The sequence below is a fragment of the Eleutherodactylus coqui genome, chromosome 12 (genome assembly GCF_035609145.1).
Source record: "Eleutherodactylus coqui strain aEleCoq1 chromosome 12, aEleCoq1.hap1, whole genome shotgun sequence".
Classification (NCBI taxonomy): domain Eukaryota; kingdom Metazoa; phylum Chordata; class Amphibia; order Anura; family Eleutherodactylidae; genus Eleutherodactylus; species Eleutherodactylus coqui.
The window spans coordinates 65,308,955-65,328,585 of NC_089848.1; the positions used below are offsets into that span (position 1 = coordinate 65,308,955).

The window sequence follows — 19,631 nt, forward strand, 5'->3', positions numbered from 1 at the left end:
TTGGCTTGCAATCCTCAGTCATTATTGCATGGGCCGGTATCAAGGGTCTTTACACGTGTGATACGTTTTTGTGAGAAAATTGCCTATTATTCCCTATGGGAATAGGAATGTGTCGCACGCCATTGAAAATCACATGAAATGCAAGCGCGATACATTTTTTTTCTGTTCCCATAGAGAACGGGCAATTCAATTCTTTCTCGCAGCGCTACAAAAGAAAAATTGCGCATGTACACGCACGCATTACAAACAATGGGTTCTTTCCCGTACGATTTCTGAGCATCTCGCCACGCACACAGATTGTGTGGCATAACCGTATAACTGCCCCCTGGCACACACGCATCGCATGCTCCGCTTTTTGCCCCGGCTTTTTTGCATATTGGGCATTGTGTATTTCCGTGCGCAATAGCGTTTTTTACTGTATTTGTGCACGCAAAAAATCCCCGCACCAATACTCTCAGCCATTGAAACGGCCAGTTAGTATAATGAGTTCAGGACGTGCTCCATCCCTGCACAAATGCGCAGCAAACTAGAGCGTGCTGCGGTGTTTTTGCACGACTGAAATGTTCACGCAAAATACACGTATGCGAACCAATCCATTGAAATCAATCAGTTCTATTTTCTGCAGATTGCGTGTGCAAAAATTTACATGTGCAAATGCTCACACATACGGCGTGCCACAGGCCTGAGGCCGGATTTGCGCACACGGCTACGTATTTTACTGTACTTTTTGCGTGCAAAAAAAACACATCAATCAGCCATTGAAATGACTAATAGTTCATGAGTCTAAAATATGCGCTTTCTTTGCGCAAATGTGCAGGAAAACAGAACAAGCTACTTTTTCTTTGCGTTACGGAATTGCGCAGCAAAATATATGGATGGGAACGAACTCATTGAAATCAGTTGTTTTTGTTACCGGCCGGTTCACACGAGTGTAATCGTCTTTGCGCACGTCTGAGTGTAGCATTTTCGCACTAGGATTTTTTTGTGCACGTATCGTCGTATTTCACAGTCATTTTTGCGCCAAGCGGCACGTTTATTTGTGGGCGGCAAAGATTGAAAAGGCTAATGAGTTCCAGACGTGTTCTTTTTCCTGCGCCTTTACAGCGTTTTTACACATCTCCCTTCCATCATTGACTTCTACGCTGACCTTTGGTGCGAAAATATGCAGAAAAATAGAACATACTGTTTTGGTTTTTTTGTGCGCGACCAAAACGCACGTGCAAAATACAAAGTCTCTGCGTATTACAAATACATTCATGTGAAGTCGGCCTAATTGAAGAAATGATGTGTGATATGTACTCAGACTGCCCTGCTTGTACAGGGAGGCCATCTTGCCCACTGATTATATACAGTCTCCATGGAAACAGCTTCCAGTGAGGAGTCCGCGCAGCACAGGGTAGCTATCACGTGACCTAGACGGCAGCTCAGCATGGACTTTCTACCCAAAACGCCAGGTGGCGCTGTAGAACGTGAGCGCCGGAGCGGCGGACTCTCTGCACCGCCGGCAGCAGCAGCTGACTGGCTCGCTGTTTCCGCTTCCGCTGCTCGCTCGTGCCCTCAGCAGACATGCCTGAACTCAGCAAGGAGGCCAAACAGCGGCTGCAAAAGCTGTTCAAGTGCGGACAGTTCACCATCCGCTGGGGATTCATCCCCCTCGTCTTGTACTTAGGTCAGTAATACTCTACACCCCCTACGCTCAGCGGTTGGGGAACCACAAGTCCCAGCATGTCTGCTGCTGAATGCTGCGTTATTGGGCTCTGTGTCTCGTGCAGTAAAGAGGGACCATCCCAATATGTACAGAGTCCCATATTATAACTAGTGTGGCTGGCTGCTCTGAAGGAGTGCTCCGCCATTTAAAGGGATTGTTGATGACCTGCTGCTGCTCAGGATCCCCATCTGATTCCCGTCACTACGGGCAACGCAGGAAGCAATCGCGCTGACCATAGCGTAACGGCCCGGGTTGGTATCGCATTCATTGGGAGTTGTATCTGCAACTAACCCAGGCTGCTGCGCTACGGTCAGTGCGATCTGCTTCCTGCGCTGTCCGTACTGAGGATCACCGCCACTCACTGATGGCGTTACTGGGAATTGGACGAATGGCGAGGATCCCGAGCGTCGGACCCCCACTGATCATCTACTGATGACCTGTGCCAAGGAGAGGTCGCCAATAGAAAAAGACCTGGACAATGCTTTTTAAGGCCTCATGTCCATGGGGAAAACGTATTTTAAAAATTTGCGCATGATATTCGCGGCCATCGGGAATCATTGGGCACCCGCAGTTAAATACCTGCGGATGTAATTTTCCCCTGGTGTGCCGATCGCCAGGGGAAAATGAAGCCAATGGAAGCCGTCCGATCCGCCACACAGTCGCGGATAACGCTATGGCTGTGCCGCGGATTTACGGGAAAGCTGGAGTTTAAAAAAAATAAAAGAAGGTACGGCGCATGCCAGCAGCAGACCGCCGGCGTCCCGAGCGCATCCGCCGTGCAGAAGAAAGAAAATCCGTCTGCGACGGAGGAGAGCCGCACCGCGCTGTGCCCAGACAGGTGAGCAAATGTCATTTTTGGCCTCATGTCTGCCGGCACGGGTGGAGTCCGCTGTGGGATTCTGCCTCGGTAAACCGTGCGTGTCCGTGGACATGAGGCCTAAACCGCGTTCTCCCATCGGAGCGTTAGGCCTTATTCATATAGGTGAGTGTGATTGTTATCCGTGAAAAACAGGGGATTTGTTGGCGTGCTCTCCGTGAGTTTTTGCTTGGTCGATGTGCGAGGGTTACCTCCTTTTTCTGCGTATTACAAAAAGGAAGGCGGCCGGCTGAGGTCACGTAAAATTCCCAATGAAGTCAATGGGGGTGGGAAAGAAAACAGACAGCACTCACATGCCAGGCCAATGCATTCCGCTCGGGCTCCACACCGATCAGCTGATTGAGGAGGATGCAGCCTCTTCTCAGGTATGTGACATGGCGTTCATTGGTCACATAGTCTGAGAGCCACTCGGTCCCATTCACGTGAATGTATTGAGTCTCTACACCGGGCGCTGCCAATATACAATGTACGGCATTATACCTAGTATGGACTGAAAAGACCACGGTATTCACCGAGCCCCGCTGTCACTACAGTCAGCTGATCGTGGGGATCCGAAGCGACGGACCCCGTCAATCAACCATTGATGGCCTATCTTGAGGGCCAGTCAGTCGTCAATAGTTTAGCCCCCTTTGATTGTAATTGGCGCTGTGCTCATGCAGCGTTCACCCTGGGGTTATTAGCGTTTAGTGTGGTCAGAATCTCTATATAAATGTGCATGTGCAGCGTAATCTAATCAAGAAGTAAGTTCACTTCTAAGCTATTTCCCTTCTGGGCATTGCTAATATATTCTTTACCAAAACTGATGATTTTGGAGGTTTCGGTTTGAAAAGGCGATAGTACCACTCTTAGCATGCCCTTGTTTCCTGGCATTACTGAACAAGCTGTAAATTCCCAAGACTGAGATGAGAGAAGTTATCAGACTATTATTCCACAAAGGGTTACACTTCTAAGGCCCTGGTACTCCACCGACCCTCACTGAGGGCCGTCGTACCCAAATAAGGGTAGTGGCCGATATTCATAAAGTTAAAGGGTTTGCCAAGCCTTGATCTATTGACGGCCTATCCTCAGGTGCCTGGCCTGTAATACCCAGCCAGGCTGCTGCATACATCCGCTATGTGGACGAGTGCGCTGGCCCAGTGATCATCTGATCGATGGGGATCTCAGGCGGCGGACCTCTGTTGATGAATTTTTAATGACCTATGCTAAGCGCTGGCAGCTGGTGGGTAATGTTCCATCAAAGGTAGGCAACTGTCTGACCCCCAGCAAGTATGATGCATGTATCCTATTCTAAGGTATAGTACACGTGTACAATACTCACGGGGCATCCGAACGCCTGTAGCAGCGTCCCTTCAGACCTGATAAAAGATTGGGTGTGAGAGAGGGGCTCGATAACCCCTTTAAAGATGGTGAAAATTACTTTTTGCAGTGTCTTATTCACAATTACGGTTTTACACAACTGGATCTGAAGTGCGGATTCTGCGGTTGTGGTCCGCGGTAATACACAGGCATTGGAAGGCATGTAGTTTTGAAATTTCCTTAATACTCACAGGTACAAATGGCGTATTCCGTGAGTGGGAGGAAAAACGCAGTATGCTCTACTTTACCGCGGATTCCGAGCAGACGGGCTCTATTGATATCTATGCATGCGTACGACCCGTAACCTATGCAGAGAGAGAATGCCTGCCCAATCACAGTATGATATAATGCTCTGGCATTACATCATACTGCAGGAGCGATCAAAGCATCGCAAGTTGTTGTTCCCTATGGGGACTAAAAACAAAAAGTAAAAATAAGATCAATGAAGTTTTACTAATTATTAAAAAAGCAAAAAACAAAAAAAAAACCTTTTGCCATATTTATAATAAAAAATCTGACTCATAAAACAAAAATACATATTTGTAGAGATGAGCGAGCGTACTCGGATAAGCACTACTCGCTAGAGTAATGTGCTTTATCCGAGTATCGCTGTGCTCGGGGCTAAAGATTCGGGTGCCGCTGCGGCTGACAGGTGAGTCGCAGCGGGGAGCAGGGGAGAGCGGGCGGGAGAGAGGGAGAGAAAGATCTTACCTCCGTTCCTCCCCGCTCTCCCCTGCAGCTCCCCGCTCCGTGCCGGCACCCGAATCTTTAGCCCCGAGCACAGCGATACTCGGATAAAGCAAATTACTCGAGCGAGTAGTGCTTATCCGAGTACGCTCGCTCATCTCTACATATTTGGTATCGCTGTGTCCGTAAAAGTCTGATCTATCAAAGTAACACTTTATTTGCCTCGCACGGTGAACGTTGTCAGAAAAAAAAAAAAAAGAATGCCAGATATGTGCTTTATTGGTCACCCTGTCTCCAAGAAAAAAATGCAATAAAAAGGAGGGGGCGCATCGTTAAGGGGTTAACGAGCCGGACTTTTTCGGTACACATGCAAGCTGGTCCTGTAGTTCTACACTATAACGGTATTGTCCGGCCGCAATGCACCTCCATTTATTTTGTGATTGAGTCTTTACAGATCGGTTGTCACACATTTAGTTACGTGAAATCTTATCAACACTTTTTTTTTTTTAAAGGATTTAAAAGGGGAGCGGACCCAGGAATGCCCGAACCCAGCGTACTAAGGTAACTATTACAGAGACGTATGTGGTGACGCTATAGCATTGTCTAATGTAATGTCAGTGGTTCCCACATTGCACCATGAGTATGTACCACATACTGGGAGATGTAGCTAAGAAAATGTATCGTAAGTAGTGATTAAAGGTGAGTTCCTATATCCTGTGATATGGGATGGGATATAATCAATGGGGTCCGTTCAGCGCTGTTCGGTTCCGGCCTGAGATGGAGCCGTTCGGCCGCAGGGATACCTCTTTCCTGCTCCTCGTACGGAATCCCAAGCACAGGTGTGAAACCGCCCTTAGACATTCTGTGGAAATGCTGTAAATGTCATAGATAAAACATTCCTTTAAGAAAACACTGTTTACTTTTTGTAGTGATTAAAATGGATTTTTTTTTCTATCGTTTGATTTGCATAAAGGTTTTAGAAATTGAAAGTAAGGGCTGATGCCTGCGGACGGATTTCTAACGCGTTTCACGTGGCAGAAATCCGCAGTGTTATCCCACAGCTATTAGGTTCTATTGAACCTAATAGCTCAATGTTCACGCTGCGGAATTCAGCAGCGTGAAAGAAATCGTGGCATTCTCAAATTGCCGCGGAAAAACCCGCGTCCGGCTTCCATTGTAGTCAATGGATGCTGTCCGTCGTCCGTTCCTTTTGCAGTGAGCACAGCGGAAGTATCGTGTGATTGCGCACCACCGCCGGCCCGGTCATCGCCCACTGTTGGCGCATCATGCGCTGTACTGCGTATGTGCGCTGGCTCGCCAGATGGGACTCACTGGAGAGGTGAGTATGGGGTCTTTGGGGGGCGCTGTGTCGGATTCCGCTGGCGGAGTCTGGCACGGTCATCGACATGAGGCCTTAAACTCTCTCCCTTCCACCATTCCAGACATCAGCACAGCCAGATGGGCTTCCTTTGAAACTTTTTTTTTGTCACATGTCCTTATCCAACCAGTCAGTAGCTGTGGACGGGAAGGGAACTCTAAAATGTTTGGTGATTTATTTTTAGAGTCGGCCCTTGCTGTTTGGAGTGGGGGTAGTTTAAGAAAGTCATCTGAATCTTGACCGAAACCAAATATGTAGGAGGTATATCCCTTTTTATATATTTTGATAAGTGCATTTTTCTCTCAGTGTGGAGGCCGTTAATATTTGCATTAGAACTTCCTCAGTTGGCTTCCAGAGATCTCCTTCGGAGGTTTCCCTAACCGCATTTCTTTTTCCCTTTTTGCAAACTTAACTCTTAATTTCTAACAATAGCTGAAAGCAGCTCCCCTATGATAGAGGATGTTACACAATACTACTTTTCGTAGCACACCCTACTATAATGTCCCTTTTAAATGGGAACTTTTACATTTCACAAGTTGTCAACAAATCGGCCTCCTGGTAAAAATAGTTGACTTCAGACTTTCCAGTTACAAATATAAATGGGTATTCCAGAGAGTAAAACTTTAATTCGGGTTTTCGCCCATCCACCGAATGGGTGAAAACTGATAGAGCGGTGGGCATCCGACTGCTGTAATGCCGCCGTGCATGCATAGCTGTGGCTCCATTTATTACAATGGGGCTGCCGAAAATGGCTAAGCACTATATACATAACTATCTCTGCAAGTCCCATTGAAGCAGTGGTCCACTGTAGAGTTGCAATGATGGGGAGGGTCAACTCTGCATTGAGAAATATGGGGGGCGTGGGTCTTTTTCAGTGTCGGCGCGGGCTTATCAGTGATTAACCACCATCCTTATGACTAGACTGTAGCGTTGAGGGTTTGTTGTTCTTCTTGTTGTGCCAAGAGTCTATCTGATTTATTAGCAGAGTAAAACTGTGACGCATGAGTCAAAGTAATCGCCTCTCAGCCTGGCGCGTTAATATATAATCAGTGCTAATCTGGTATCCTTAATTTTTTTGTATAGTGGGTGCCATTTGTAAGCAAATTCCAGTTTCGCTATTTTATATTCCGAATGAGATTGTGCCTGTGTCCTTGCTTTCTTTAATTGTGAAGGAGGGGTAATGACTCCCCGGAACACTGGTTTGTGCGCCAGCAAACCTCTACTGATGGCGAATCAGAGGCCCTTTTAAACACTACAGTTATCGCCTAAATGGCCCAACGATTGAACCAATTGCCGACCTTTCAGCATAAAATGACACGCACCTAATCATCTCTTTATTTCCCTCGCACACCCAGCTGAGCTGTTTATGAAAGGGTTATCTGGCCAGGAGAATTTCATTGTATTCTCCTGGCATGAGTATACAGTGTATTAGATGTTAGTGCTGTAACATGGCAGCATGAACATCTAATAATGTAACCCTAAGAAGAAAAGTAACCCTCACCTTAAGGGTGCAGGGCAGGCACACTGTGCAGCGATCAGCTCCATGGCGGCCGCTCCAGCACTCACAGTTCACCACAGCTCCCAATGCTGCCACAGCCTGCGCTTTTGGTCCTCTGCTGGAAAATACATCCAGCCGCTGTCTCTGTGGTGCATCCTGGCAGCCGGCTGTTGGCTCCGTGCTGCCTATGTCCTTCCTGACGTACGGTCCCCCGCTCACTGCTCCCAATGCTGCTGCAGTCCGCTCTTCTAGTCCACCGCCGGGAAAGCCACAGTCCGCGATAGTGGTCCGCCGCCTGGGAAACCCATTGCAGCTAGGATTCCTTAGTGCCCTTCCAGGACCTACAACCGATTCACCTCAGCAGCCAATCAGGTTTAGGGGGCATCACCCCCCTGTCTATCTTGGCTCCACCAGGACTTCATGGTGGCATCAAGATACAATAATACGAACGTCATGTTATAAAACTATGCACTACAACTATGCACTATCTGCTAATTCCTTTTACCTCTGATTAGACATCTGGATGCTGGTGTTTTCGTGATTAGTCATGCATTACTGAAAGTATTCATGCCCATTCACATCCTGTAGCTAGACAGGAGATTGATGATATTGCGCTGTAACATGACTATTGGTTTGTCGACCGTTCACCACCCTTGCTTTTCAGAGAAATGATCCTTATTTTCCTATGTAAAAATAACATTTTAAAAATGGTTATCAGATCATTCCCGTATTTCACATTACATGATAATTCACTCTTATCAGCTATTTCAGACTTGGGCGCAGAGGAGTAGTGTCCACTAATAGGACTGATGGACCGCCCTCCATAATTATAACTATAACTCTTAAATTCTGAACTTTTGTATATATTAACTTTTGTAATATTTCATGCTCATTAAAATTTCCTTGGTGGTTTAAAGAAGTGGAGGGATTAACGTCACTAACTTTGATCTCATGGTCCAAACTTGGAGTCCCATGCAATGGCAGGCAGTGGGTTTTGATGTGGTTCTTGAGGACAGGACACTTCAAATGTTAGAATGTTGAATTATATATTTTACTAGAGAGAGAGAAAAAAGGACCTTGGAGGAATCTGATGGGAAGATCGGCTAATGAGAACTTCGAGAGGTTATGAGAACTGAAACTTATAAATAACTTATGTGAAATAGTCTTCAATCCAGATAAGTGTCCCGGGAGCCTGGGGGCCTGTGCTGCCTGTATATTCCTCCGTAGTAGGCTATAGGTAATTCAACGCTGGTTACATGATAGTAGGAAGCTTATCTACAGGGTAAACATTTGAAACAACAGCTACTTTTGGTTGTCCACTTGCCCCTGCTCAAGAAGAATTCGGGGTAGAATGGCACTCGCAGTTGGCCAAGGCTGGCTTGCTGATGAGTCCAGGGAAGTGGACCAGATTGTACACTGACGGTTCGCCCAGGAGCCCGATGGAGGTAGATAACACCAGGGATGTTTCTTTACTGGTTAGTAACGACGAGAAATTTGGGTAGTGTTTTAATAGGAGTGCCAGTAGAGTAAGATGGCAGTTCCAGGCAGTCAGGCAAGTTATGGTGGCAGTTCTTGTTTCCTTTGCTGGGCAAGGTGCTCTATGAACACTCTGCCCAAGGAAGTGGTCAGGGGGGTCTGGCATTGTCACACCTCACCTCGCTTCCTCTTTTCCTGAGTGGATTTGGACCCCACCAATCCCTCATCGATGGCGTATCAATGCTAAACAAATTGCCCAAGATTTTAAAAACGGGCATGCTTTCTTCAAAACCGTGCCACACCTGTCAGTGGTTTGTATCTGGTATTACAACTCTGTTCTATTGAAGTGAATGGGGCTGAACTGCAATACCATACACAACCGGTGGACAGGTGTGGTCCTGTTTTTCTAGGCGAAAGCAGCTAAGTTTCTCTAATCCTGGACAACCTCTGAAAAGTTGATTTTGGTACAACCCCTGTAACCACCTATTCATAAAATAGGAGATAAGTCTGATAGGTGGTGCTCTCTGCCGAGGCTACCACCAGTCCTTGAGGACAGAGGCTCGTGTCTCCCTCTCCTTTTTGCTGCAGGCTCACTGTAAACCACCCTCCCGTGAAGTGAGGATGAGGTTGAATGGAGTGACAGTCGCGCATGTGCAGCATCGCTCCATTCATTTTCAGTGGCACTGCTGGGGATAGCAAAACGCTTGTACTTGACTATTTCCATCAGCCCCGCCCTTGTAATTAATAGAGTGGCTCCGCGCATGCATGACCACCGCTCCATTTGGTCTCCACACCACCGTGGGTAGGTGAAGTGACAAGACAAGGTGGCCACGGGACCTGCGTTATCGAGACTGCTTGGCGTCTATGCGGTGAGACCTCCCCTGATAAGACTTTTATCACCTATCTTGTGGATGGGTGATGAGTTTATTTTGGTACACCCCTTTTAAATTCTACAAAATCTGCATTATGAGCAGTTTCTGTGTTGCATAGTGTTAAGGCAGCAGAAATGCAGTCCTAAGCTCTCGCTCACGACCTGAAGGTTGTGAGTTCAATCCCTGCGTGGTTCAGATAGCTGGCTCAAGGTTGACTCAACCTTTCCTCCTTCCGAGGTCAGTAAAATCAGTACCCAGCTTGGTGGGGGGTGATAAATAAATTACCTGAAAGCGCTGCGGAATAAGTTAGCGCTATACAAATAAGATATATAATACACATCTAATCAAATCGCACATGACTTCATTTTTTCTTTCTTTGTACATTGCGGAATTCAGAGCACCATACTGGCTGAATCTGGTCGTTATACCACAAATGACCATATGGCATTTTTTTTGGCAAAGCGGCATTTGAAATGGATTTGCCCGGTCCTGGTTTACTAGGAATTTTTACATTACACTGGCTTGTAGAATAAAAGCAGTTCACAACACAACATATAGGTGAATAAATCCTACTACAGGCTCATACACATGGGCATCTTTATGATACATAATAATACACAGCGCTGAAACCCCATGGATTTGCATTGGGGTGTTCAAGCGCGACCATATTAGACCGAAATAGCCCATTGAAGTCAACCGGAACTGGTTGAGTTTTTCTTTTTTATGTGCGCAAAAAAAAAACCTTACAGGTCTAGAAACGCCTTGAATACGCAGAGTTTTGGCCCGTGAATACGACCAAATGTTTAATGGACTGAAACTAAATACGCTCCTGTGAATGAACCCTACAGGGAACCGCCACACATTATTTACATTTGGCTGTGAGCTCATTGTAATGAGTGAATTTGCATGATTTTTGGTCAGAATCTTTTTCAGGAAAATTCCCCAAATTAACAAGAAGTAAAATGTATTCCTCCATTCATAACATCGCTGTCTCAACAGAAGGGAAACTTCTTACAATGTTGCTGCCGGCTTGCTGACTCCACAATCTTTACTGGTATTGAACTTGGACAGGACTTTTCACAAAAGCAAATTAAATTGACTAAAGTCCTGTATGAGGTCAGCCGGGTAACTGTTCAATACTCGGTATATGGGGCTTAGTATAGTTGGTGATGTCAGTCAGATTGAGATCTTCAAGAAAAGCTTCTCCTTTGCTTGTGGAGGAAAGCTTACGGCAAGAAATGCTGAAAGAATTGATTTAGATGAAGTCCTGATGGATCTTTAAAATGACATTACAAGCTTGTATCGCCACAACATTACAACCTCTTCATATACAGCCGCTGTAAACTAGTGTATTCCTCTGCTGATACAAGGTTTCCGGTTGTCAAGAAGGGATTGAAGTGATGGTTTGCAGACTATGGACCATGCAGATGATATACAGCAGGACCACAATTGGTCTTGACTTTGTGCTGCTCTTGCCGTTGGGACATCATGACACAGTAGCTGGTCCAGTTGCTACTGCCATAACATAAGCTGTGGTGTAAAAGCATATCGTACACCATAGGAGCCTAAGAACCCTCTTACTGGGCTCTGTGTAAGACGTGATGATCGATTGATATTAACACGTGAAATATCATCACACAGGTCAATGCAAACTGTATGGGGGGCAAATGGTCATTAATACAATTGTGGTCGGCAGCACATCCTCTTCTTACATAGGGAGATGTGCTGCCAACAACAAAAGACCCAATGAGCCGCCCATCGAGTATTTTCTTGCTGACCGCCACCCGCTTTACACTTTGCAATAATCAGGAACGAATGTTAAAAAAAAAAAAATCTTGTTCAGCCAATTATCTGCCCTTGTAAAATAGTCTTTATTCATAATGCTATCACAATGTGTTATCAGGCGTGTAGATAAACCTACCTCCACCATATTTATGCAAGCATTCAGCTTCTCAGTCTTAGGCTGGGCTCATACAGCCGTGTGCGGAACCCATAGCTGATTCCAGCTGTGAGGCTGGCCGTGACCCTGCGTACGTCCGCGTAATTGTATTGTGTATGACCGCGTGCGTATTTCAAAATCTCATCCACTTTGCTGCTACTGTAAATGCCGCGAATTTCCGTGCTTAGGGTCTGCCCCGTGTGAACCCCACATAAGGCCTCCAGCACACTTGCGTTTTGGGGTCCGTGTTAATGCATGTACGGTTAGAGGAAGGAAGGTTTCATCCTCAGCAAAGAAGGGGGTTCTTTACTGTAAGAGTAGTGAGACTGTGGAACTCTCTGCCTGAGGACGTGGTGATGGTAAAATCCATAGAGAAGTTTAAGAGGGAACTAGACCTCTTTCTAGAGCTCTACGACATTACAGTATATAGACAGTAAATAGCCAGAGGGTTGTTGATCCGGGGATCTTCCGACTGCCGGACTTTGAGTCAGGAAGGAACGTTTCACGGAAGAGTGTTGATCCAGGGATTATTCTGTCTGCTAATAAAGAGCTCAGAAGGATTTTGCCCCCCAAAATGGGATAAATTGGCTTCTACCTCATTGAAATTTTTTCTTGCCTTCCTCTAGATCAACATATGGGGTGGAAACAGGCTGAACTGAATGGACATTTGCCTTTTTTTCAGCCTAGCATACTATGTATTTGTGGTGTATGTAGATGTCATCTGCTGAATATATGATACAGTGGAGGAAACCTATTCTAAAGAGCATAGTTGACTATTTTTGCAATAATTTTCTCTTCGTGCGTAATGCATGCAGTTGTGCGCCATCAGTTAAATACAATGGGTGATTCGTATATGGCATGCCACGAAAAAGTGGAGATTATTGTGGGGGACCTGTTGTTGGAACTGTTGTCTTGCATGTCTCCTTACTGGAATAGATCCCAGCTATACACAATGTCTGCTTAAATATTATTAGCGATTACAGGTCCGTTAAGAAATAGAAATCTAGATAATAATACACTGTATTCCCTTTTTTTTCAGTTTATTATGGGGATGAAGACCTTGGCATCACAGGCACCTGATATATGGAAACCAAGTATCAAAGAAAAAGCACCACCAATGACTATTCTTGCATACAACATAAAGTATGGGTGATTCTGGTGACTGATGATATGACCCGGATCGGTGACATCTTCCTGGTCAGATTGTTTTTCTGCAGTGCAGTGTCCGTGAAGAAGCGACATCAGAAGTGTGAAGGCCTCATTCCTATTATTTAGACATTTCTTACTTGCTGTGTTCTGTTTTGTACATATGTGATCTGCTGTACATCTTTCTAAATGTATTCATCCTATGGTGATTCTCTAGTTCAATAAAGATTTCCAATATTGCAGGAATAATTCATGTCCACAAATACAGGCTCATAATTGAAGTTTTTAATATCTAGTTACTGCTGGTGATTTGGATTCATACAAGGTCATGTTGAAATTGGGAGGAGACCTAGATCCAGACCCCAAAAAATATTACCTAGGAGCCATTGCCTTCTTAATTGAAAAAATAGGATCCAAATTTATGTACATTAATCCACAGTCTAAAATGCAAATGCGTTCCAGAAAACCAGATTTCTTACATGGATTTAGAGCTGGAATCCGCCTTCTGAATATGTTGTTACTGGATACTGGTGCAATATGTCTCCACCAGATGTATGGGTGGAGACATGGGTTGGACGGCCTGAGTTAGAGGGTATGCCTAGGTGATGGGCACAGCTGCGGATTGGCTCCCGCATACAAAACTCCCCAGAAACACATGTACTGCCCATCCCCCTGACAAGCTCACACATCTCCCTGCAGGACTCCCATATCTGCACCTCCTTCGCTGCCGCCGCGTTCACATAGCTCCCGTCCCAACACCACCACAGCAGCCTGCCCCGCTGTCACTCTCCTTGCTGGGCAAACCCCACCGTCACAGCAGCAGAAGCAGCCAGCCCTGCTGTCACTGACATCGCTGGCCTCCCTGCTGCTGTGTGCAGGAGCATGCCACTGCTGCCGAGAGATGAAGACACTGACGGGACACAGCAGCTGTAAGTACTCACCAGAGGCGGACACCACAGCGCAGGACAGAGTGGTGAGCACATGTAATGTGCTACGGGCCAGCTGCCAGTCCTCACCAAAGCCAGCCACCACCACCACGCAGGAAGGGGTGCTCATCACATTTAAGGAGGTGTTATGTGCGTGTTCCCTGTCACTCTGGCTGCCCAACCCATGTCTCCACCCCCTAGTTCCAGTGGAGACATAATTCACCAGTATCCTATTACTGTAGAGTAATAATAAGTTACAAATACACTTCCGGAGTGCCCTTCCAAGTATAATCTACACAGATCATCAAGCTCTACTGCCAGTAATCATCATCTATTATATGGTCAGTCAAAAGTCTATAGCCAGTTGTGTTTTGTAGGTCCACATAAGCGTTGCTGCTGACAAAGGAGGCACGATTGATGGGATACTGCTAGCAGGGTTTGGGCCAAAATGTCACATGGCTCAGACTTCCAATGAAACTCATGGCACATTTGAAAAGGAAGTAAAATGTATGCACACTGGAGATTTTTGACTCGCCCTGTAGCGCCAAACCCTACTATACACATTCAGAGCCCCTCAATCACAGTATATTAATCACTTTCAAGACCCCATCCCCTTCCCTCAGCATCAGAACTTTGAAGCTCTGTCCAGTATAATCAGTCAAGCCCTAAACCCTCCCCATCTGTACAATTGCATTCAGAGATCTTCCTCCATTAACAAGATCTGTGCTGCGGCCACTCACCCCTCCTCCCCTTATCACATAACCATAGTCAGGTACCTCCTAGAGCCGCCCATAGTACTCCCAAACTAGCTGGAGCCAAGCTGCTCATCCGCCTTTTCCATCTTGCTTCCTCACAAAGAAGTTTGTTGGCCACCTCTGGGGCCATTATGACTACGTCTCCAACCTTACTATTTTAGGTCATTAACAGCACAGCACCATGGGCTGTGTTTATATATCATGCAACTGGTGTATCAATTTTTGTTCTAATGGAACGCTGATGTTTCAAGATCCCTCTTCATAGTTGCTGAGTAGTTTTCCTCACGTATGATTTAGGGCATGGGGCGCTAAGCAACACCAGCCGTTCAAAAGGTAATAAATTGTTTGCTTTTTGTATATTTATTATCTACTGGGTAACGTAATGATGTCTTTTTTACAATGGAAGGACAAAATTTGTGTACTAGTTGATCCCTTAGGTGCGGTACACGTCGATATGTAGGTGAAGATTTCCCCCAGTCGTCTCCATGACAGCACCAATTGAGATTGCCTCCTCCTGATAGGACAGGAACACACTGAGAGGTTAAAAGCTCCCCCCCCCCCCCCCTTCCCCACTTTCCTCAGTGTCTTCCTGTCCTGCCAGGAGGCAGGATCTCTGAGAGGGGCTGGTGGAGAAGCCAGCCGGAAGCCTACTCACGGGCGGATCGGAGGCCAGTGGGTCAGCCTGTCCCCCCTTCCCAGCCAGACGACTCCCGGGACGCCACATGGGGTGGTAACCCCCGGGCCAGGTTCCTCCCGCGGCGGCCCATGGGGGGTACAAAGCAGGAGCCTCAGTCCCCCTCCTCCTCCTTGTATAGTCACAGCGCGGCGCTCCAGGAAGCCCTTTGACAGCGGGGGGCGTCGCGTCACGTGCCCAGCGTGGTGACGTTATCACGCTCGCATCAGGAGCCGCACAGAGGGGGCGGGGCTTAGCGCAGGAGCGCGAAAATTCAAAATAAGGAACCTGAGAGAAGCCAGAAGGTGGACCAGCACTACAGGTCGCAGGGTGTCTGCAGCACCGGTACAGTAATGAGTGCTCCAGCCCCAGAGATAGCTGAAACCTCAGCCTCAGTGGCCGTAAGTAGCCAGTGCGGCAAAAAATACAAAATCCAATGTATTGTATATGGAAAAATTGCATATTTACCCGCAAAAAATACTTTCCCCTTTTTGTTTGTCAGGGGGATAAAAAAGACATCCCCCCAGAACAAAACCCAAAAAATGCGTGGAGTGCGGGATGAGACTGCCAGCTACGTACCAGAGGCCTCTATGCAAGGCATGCGTAGCTAGGCTAGTCAAAGAGGAATCGGGGGGATTCCTGGATGACGTTGTGAAGGAGGAGGTTCGATCAGTCCTAACGTCACAGCTGGCGCCGCTAGCGAAATGCCAGAAAAAGGCGTATGTTCCCGACGAGCCTTCCGACTCCGAGAGTTCTATCGGATCGGAGCAAGAGGAACAGGCGGCCGAGGAGTCCTCAGACGATGAGGACTACAAAAGATACCTTTTCCATCAGGACGACTTAACAGAATTGATTAAGTCAGTCAGGGCTACATTAAAAATGGAAGAGCCCAGAGAATCACGTACCCTGCAAGACGAGATATTCGGGGAACTAGGGGAGAGGCGTAAACATACCTTCCCTGTCCACAAAAACATCATTAAAATTATCCAAAAGGAGTGGAAGAAACCAGACGCAGGTTCCTTCTCCGCTAGAGGGGTAAAAAGAAGGTACCCATTTGAGGAGGAAGTTTGCGCAAGCTGGGAAGAGATACCCAAGGTAGACGTCCCAGTGGCCAAAGTAGCTAGGAGGACGAGCCTGCCCTTTGAGGACGCCGCACAATTAAAAGATCCCATGGATCGCAAAGCTGAAGGCCTTCTAAAAAAAAATCATGGGAGGCAGCAGCAAGCAAACTTAGGCTAGGGATCGCAGCCCCCTGCGTGGCGTGCACCCTGGGGGTATGGCTCGAACAGCTGGAGCTACACTTAACCAATAAAACGCCAAGGGAACAGATCCTAAATTCCCTAACTATCCTGCGCATGGCAACAAATTTTCTAGCGGATGACGCGGCCGAAATGGTTAAACTCTCGGCAAAAGCTACAGCCCGGTCTAACTCAGCCAGAAGAGTACTATGGCTGAAATCATGGTCAGACGACTTGGCCTCAAAAAATAAACTATGCGCCCTCCCGTTCTACGGTCAGTTTTTGTTCGGACCAGACCTAGACAAAATCCTGGAGAAGGCGGCTGACAAAAAGAAGGGATTCCCGGAAGAAAAGCCGCAGAGAGGGAAGACCTTCTTCCGAACCCCAGGGCAACAGCCCGAGGCCTACCGAGGCAAGGGCAAGACAGGCCACTGGAGTTACCCCAAGGGGGGCAGAGGGAGAAATATCCTCTTTAATCCCCACCAGGGGGAGCCCAAGCAGAGACCCTGACGCCAGCCCCGTAGGGGCAAGGCTGGGGAACTTTGTGGACCAATGGGCCGCAATTTGCGAAGGCCCATGGATCCCAAAGATCCTACAGCAGGGATATCGGATGGAACTGGTGTCCCTCCCCAGAAGGAAATTCATTATCACAGGAGGCTCAGGGCAACAGTTACACTTACTAAGGCAAAGCGTTCGGGACCTGCAACATCTAAACGCAATATCCCCCGTACCGCAAAACGAGGAAACTCAGGGCCATTATTCCAGGCTCTTCCTAGTAAGAAAACCCTGCGGAAAACACTGCATGATAGTGAATCTGAAGCCTTTGAACACCTGTGTCAAGTACAGAGAATTCAATATGGAGTCCATCTCTTCAACGATAAAGTTGATTCCCAAAGGGGCCTACATGGCGTCCATCGATCTGAAGGACGCTTATTTCCACGTACCGATCCACGAGGGGTCCCAAAGATACCTAAGGTTCGCAGTGGATATGGGCAAAGGAATAGAGCACCACCAATTCAGATGCCTGCCTTTTGGGATCTCCTCAGCACCCAGAATTTTTACCAAAATTATGGCAGAGGTAGCTGCCTACCTGAGAAAAAAGTCGATCCTAATAATACCCTACCTGGACGATATTTTAATAATAGCAGAGTCCAGGAAACTACTAACAAAGCACCTAGAGATAGTGCTAGAACTCCTCCAGTCTCTAGGATGGATCATAAACTGGGAAAAATCCAGCTTAGACCCCGACAGGAAGAAGACGTTTTTGGGCATAACGCTCAACTCAGAATTACAATGCTCCTGCCTGCCCGAGGAAAAAATACAAAAAATCCAAAGGCTGGTCAGATCCTTCCTACAGAAACAATCATGCACAATTCGGGAAGCCATGTCTCTCCTGGGAAGCCTAACGTCATGCATTCCCGGAGTAGCATGGGCCCAGGCTCACACCAGAGCTCTACAGGCCTCCGTCCTATCCGCATGGGACAAAAAGCAGTCCTCGCTAGGGACAAAAATGTATATCCCAAACACAGTGAAAACATCCCTGCGTTGGTGGACATCCCCAGCGAACCTGCAGGAAGGGGTTCATTGGCTACAAAACCCAGCCACGCACATCACAACGGACGCAAGCGCCTGGGGATGGGGAGCGCATGTGGGGAACCAGTTCTTTCAGGGCCCGTGGTCCCAAAGGATAAAAGAACAATCCTCCAATTACAGAGAGCTACAGGCCGTATGGCGGGTCCTACAGCAGTTAGGAAACTCGCTACGGAACCAGCATATAAAGATACTGTCGGACAATACCACCACGGTCGCCCATATTCGGCACCAGGGGGGCACAAGGTCTCCTGCCCTGCAAAACATTTCACAGAAAATCTTCCACTGGGCAGAGGGCCGGATCCTTTCGATCACGGCAACACATTTAAAAGGGACGCTAAACCAAAAAGCGGACTTCCTCAGCAGGAGGTAGATAGACCCAGGAGAATGGTCTCTCTCCCTGGAGGCATTCAGAATCCTGACCAACCGGTGGGGGTCCCCACAATTGGACCTATTTGCAACCAGGGAGAACGCCAAAGTAGGCAATTTCTTCTCCCTCCGGCCAGGAGATCGTCCTACAGCAATAGACGCCCTAGGCCAGGACTGGGGAAAGGGGCTAGTGTACGTGTTTCCTCCGATACCGCTGATCCCCAGGGTCTTACAACATTTCAGAACCCAGGTATGCACGCTAATCCTGGTGACCCCCTTCTGGCCCAAAAGAAGTTGGTTCGGTCTTCTGACAACATTGAGTGTCCAGGACCCAGTCACCTTTCCGAACTGGACAGATCTGCTATCACAGGGGCCACTGAACCACCCGGGCTTAGACAGACTCCACTTAACAGCATAGCTCTTGAGGAATCCTCACTATAAGGGGGAAGGGATTCTCACAAAGAGTGGTAGAAACATTAATGTCCAGCAGAAAAAAGACGACCCACCTTATCTACCAGAAGGTTTGGAGAAGGTTCTTCTCATGGAGACAGGGAAGGGATTCCGGGGATTCTATCCCGAGCATCCCTTTGATCTTAGAATTCCTGCAGGAGGGCCTACAGATGGGCCTCTCTCCAAGTACCCTGAAGGTCCAGGTCGCAGCCCTTAGCGCCATATGCGACACAAAGTTTGCGGACAACAGATGGGTCAACAGGTTCTTGACAGCAGCAGCTAGTTACGACCTAGACCCATGAAACTTGTTCCAGACTGGAACCTTAATTGGGTTCTAAGGGCCATGTCAGCGGAACCATTCGAGCCGATCGAAGCACTACCGATAAAAATGCTTACAATCAAGACCGTATTTCTAGTAGCCATTACGTCTGCAAGGAGGGTTAGCGAGCTTCAGGCTTTGTCCATTCGCCACCCATTTCTAAAAATCTCGGACTTCAAATTAATATTTAAAACGGACCCTGCCTTCATGCCAAAGGTGGTATCACATTTGCATAGGTCCTAGGACGTAATAATTCCCTCATTTTTTAGCAAACCTAAAAACAATGAAGAAAAAATCCTAAGCTGCCTGGACGTCAGGAGAGCAGTCCTAGGCTATATAGAGGCGACAAGCCACTGGAGACGGGACGACAACCT

At 47.3% G+C, this 19,631-nt stretch overlaps 1 protein-coding gene across 1 annotated transcript; it reads left to right on the plus strand.

Moving 5' to 3' along the window:
- The first annotated feature begins 1,512 nt into the window (after window positions 1–1,512).
- TOMM7 (translocase of outer mitochondrial membrane 7) lies at window positions 1,513–13,200 on the plus strand. The gene is made up of 3 exons (XM_066585059.1): window positions 1,513–1,669; window positions 5,141–5,189; window positions 12,831–13,200. The coding sequence occupies exons 1-3, from the start codon at window positions 1,567–1,569 to the stop codon at window positions 12,844–12,846; spliced, it is 168 nt and encodes a 55-aa protein (XP_066441156.1). The 5' UTR covers window positions 1,513–1,566; the 3' UTR covers window positions 12,847–13,200.
- The last annotated feature ends 6,431 nt before the right edge of the window (window positions 13,201–19,631 follow it).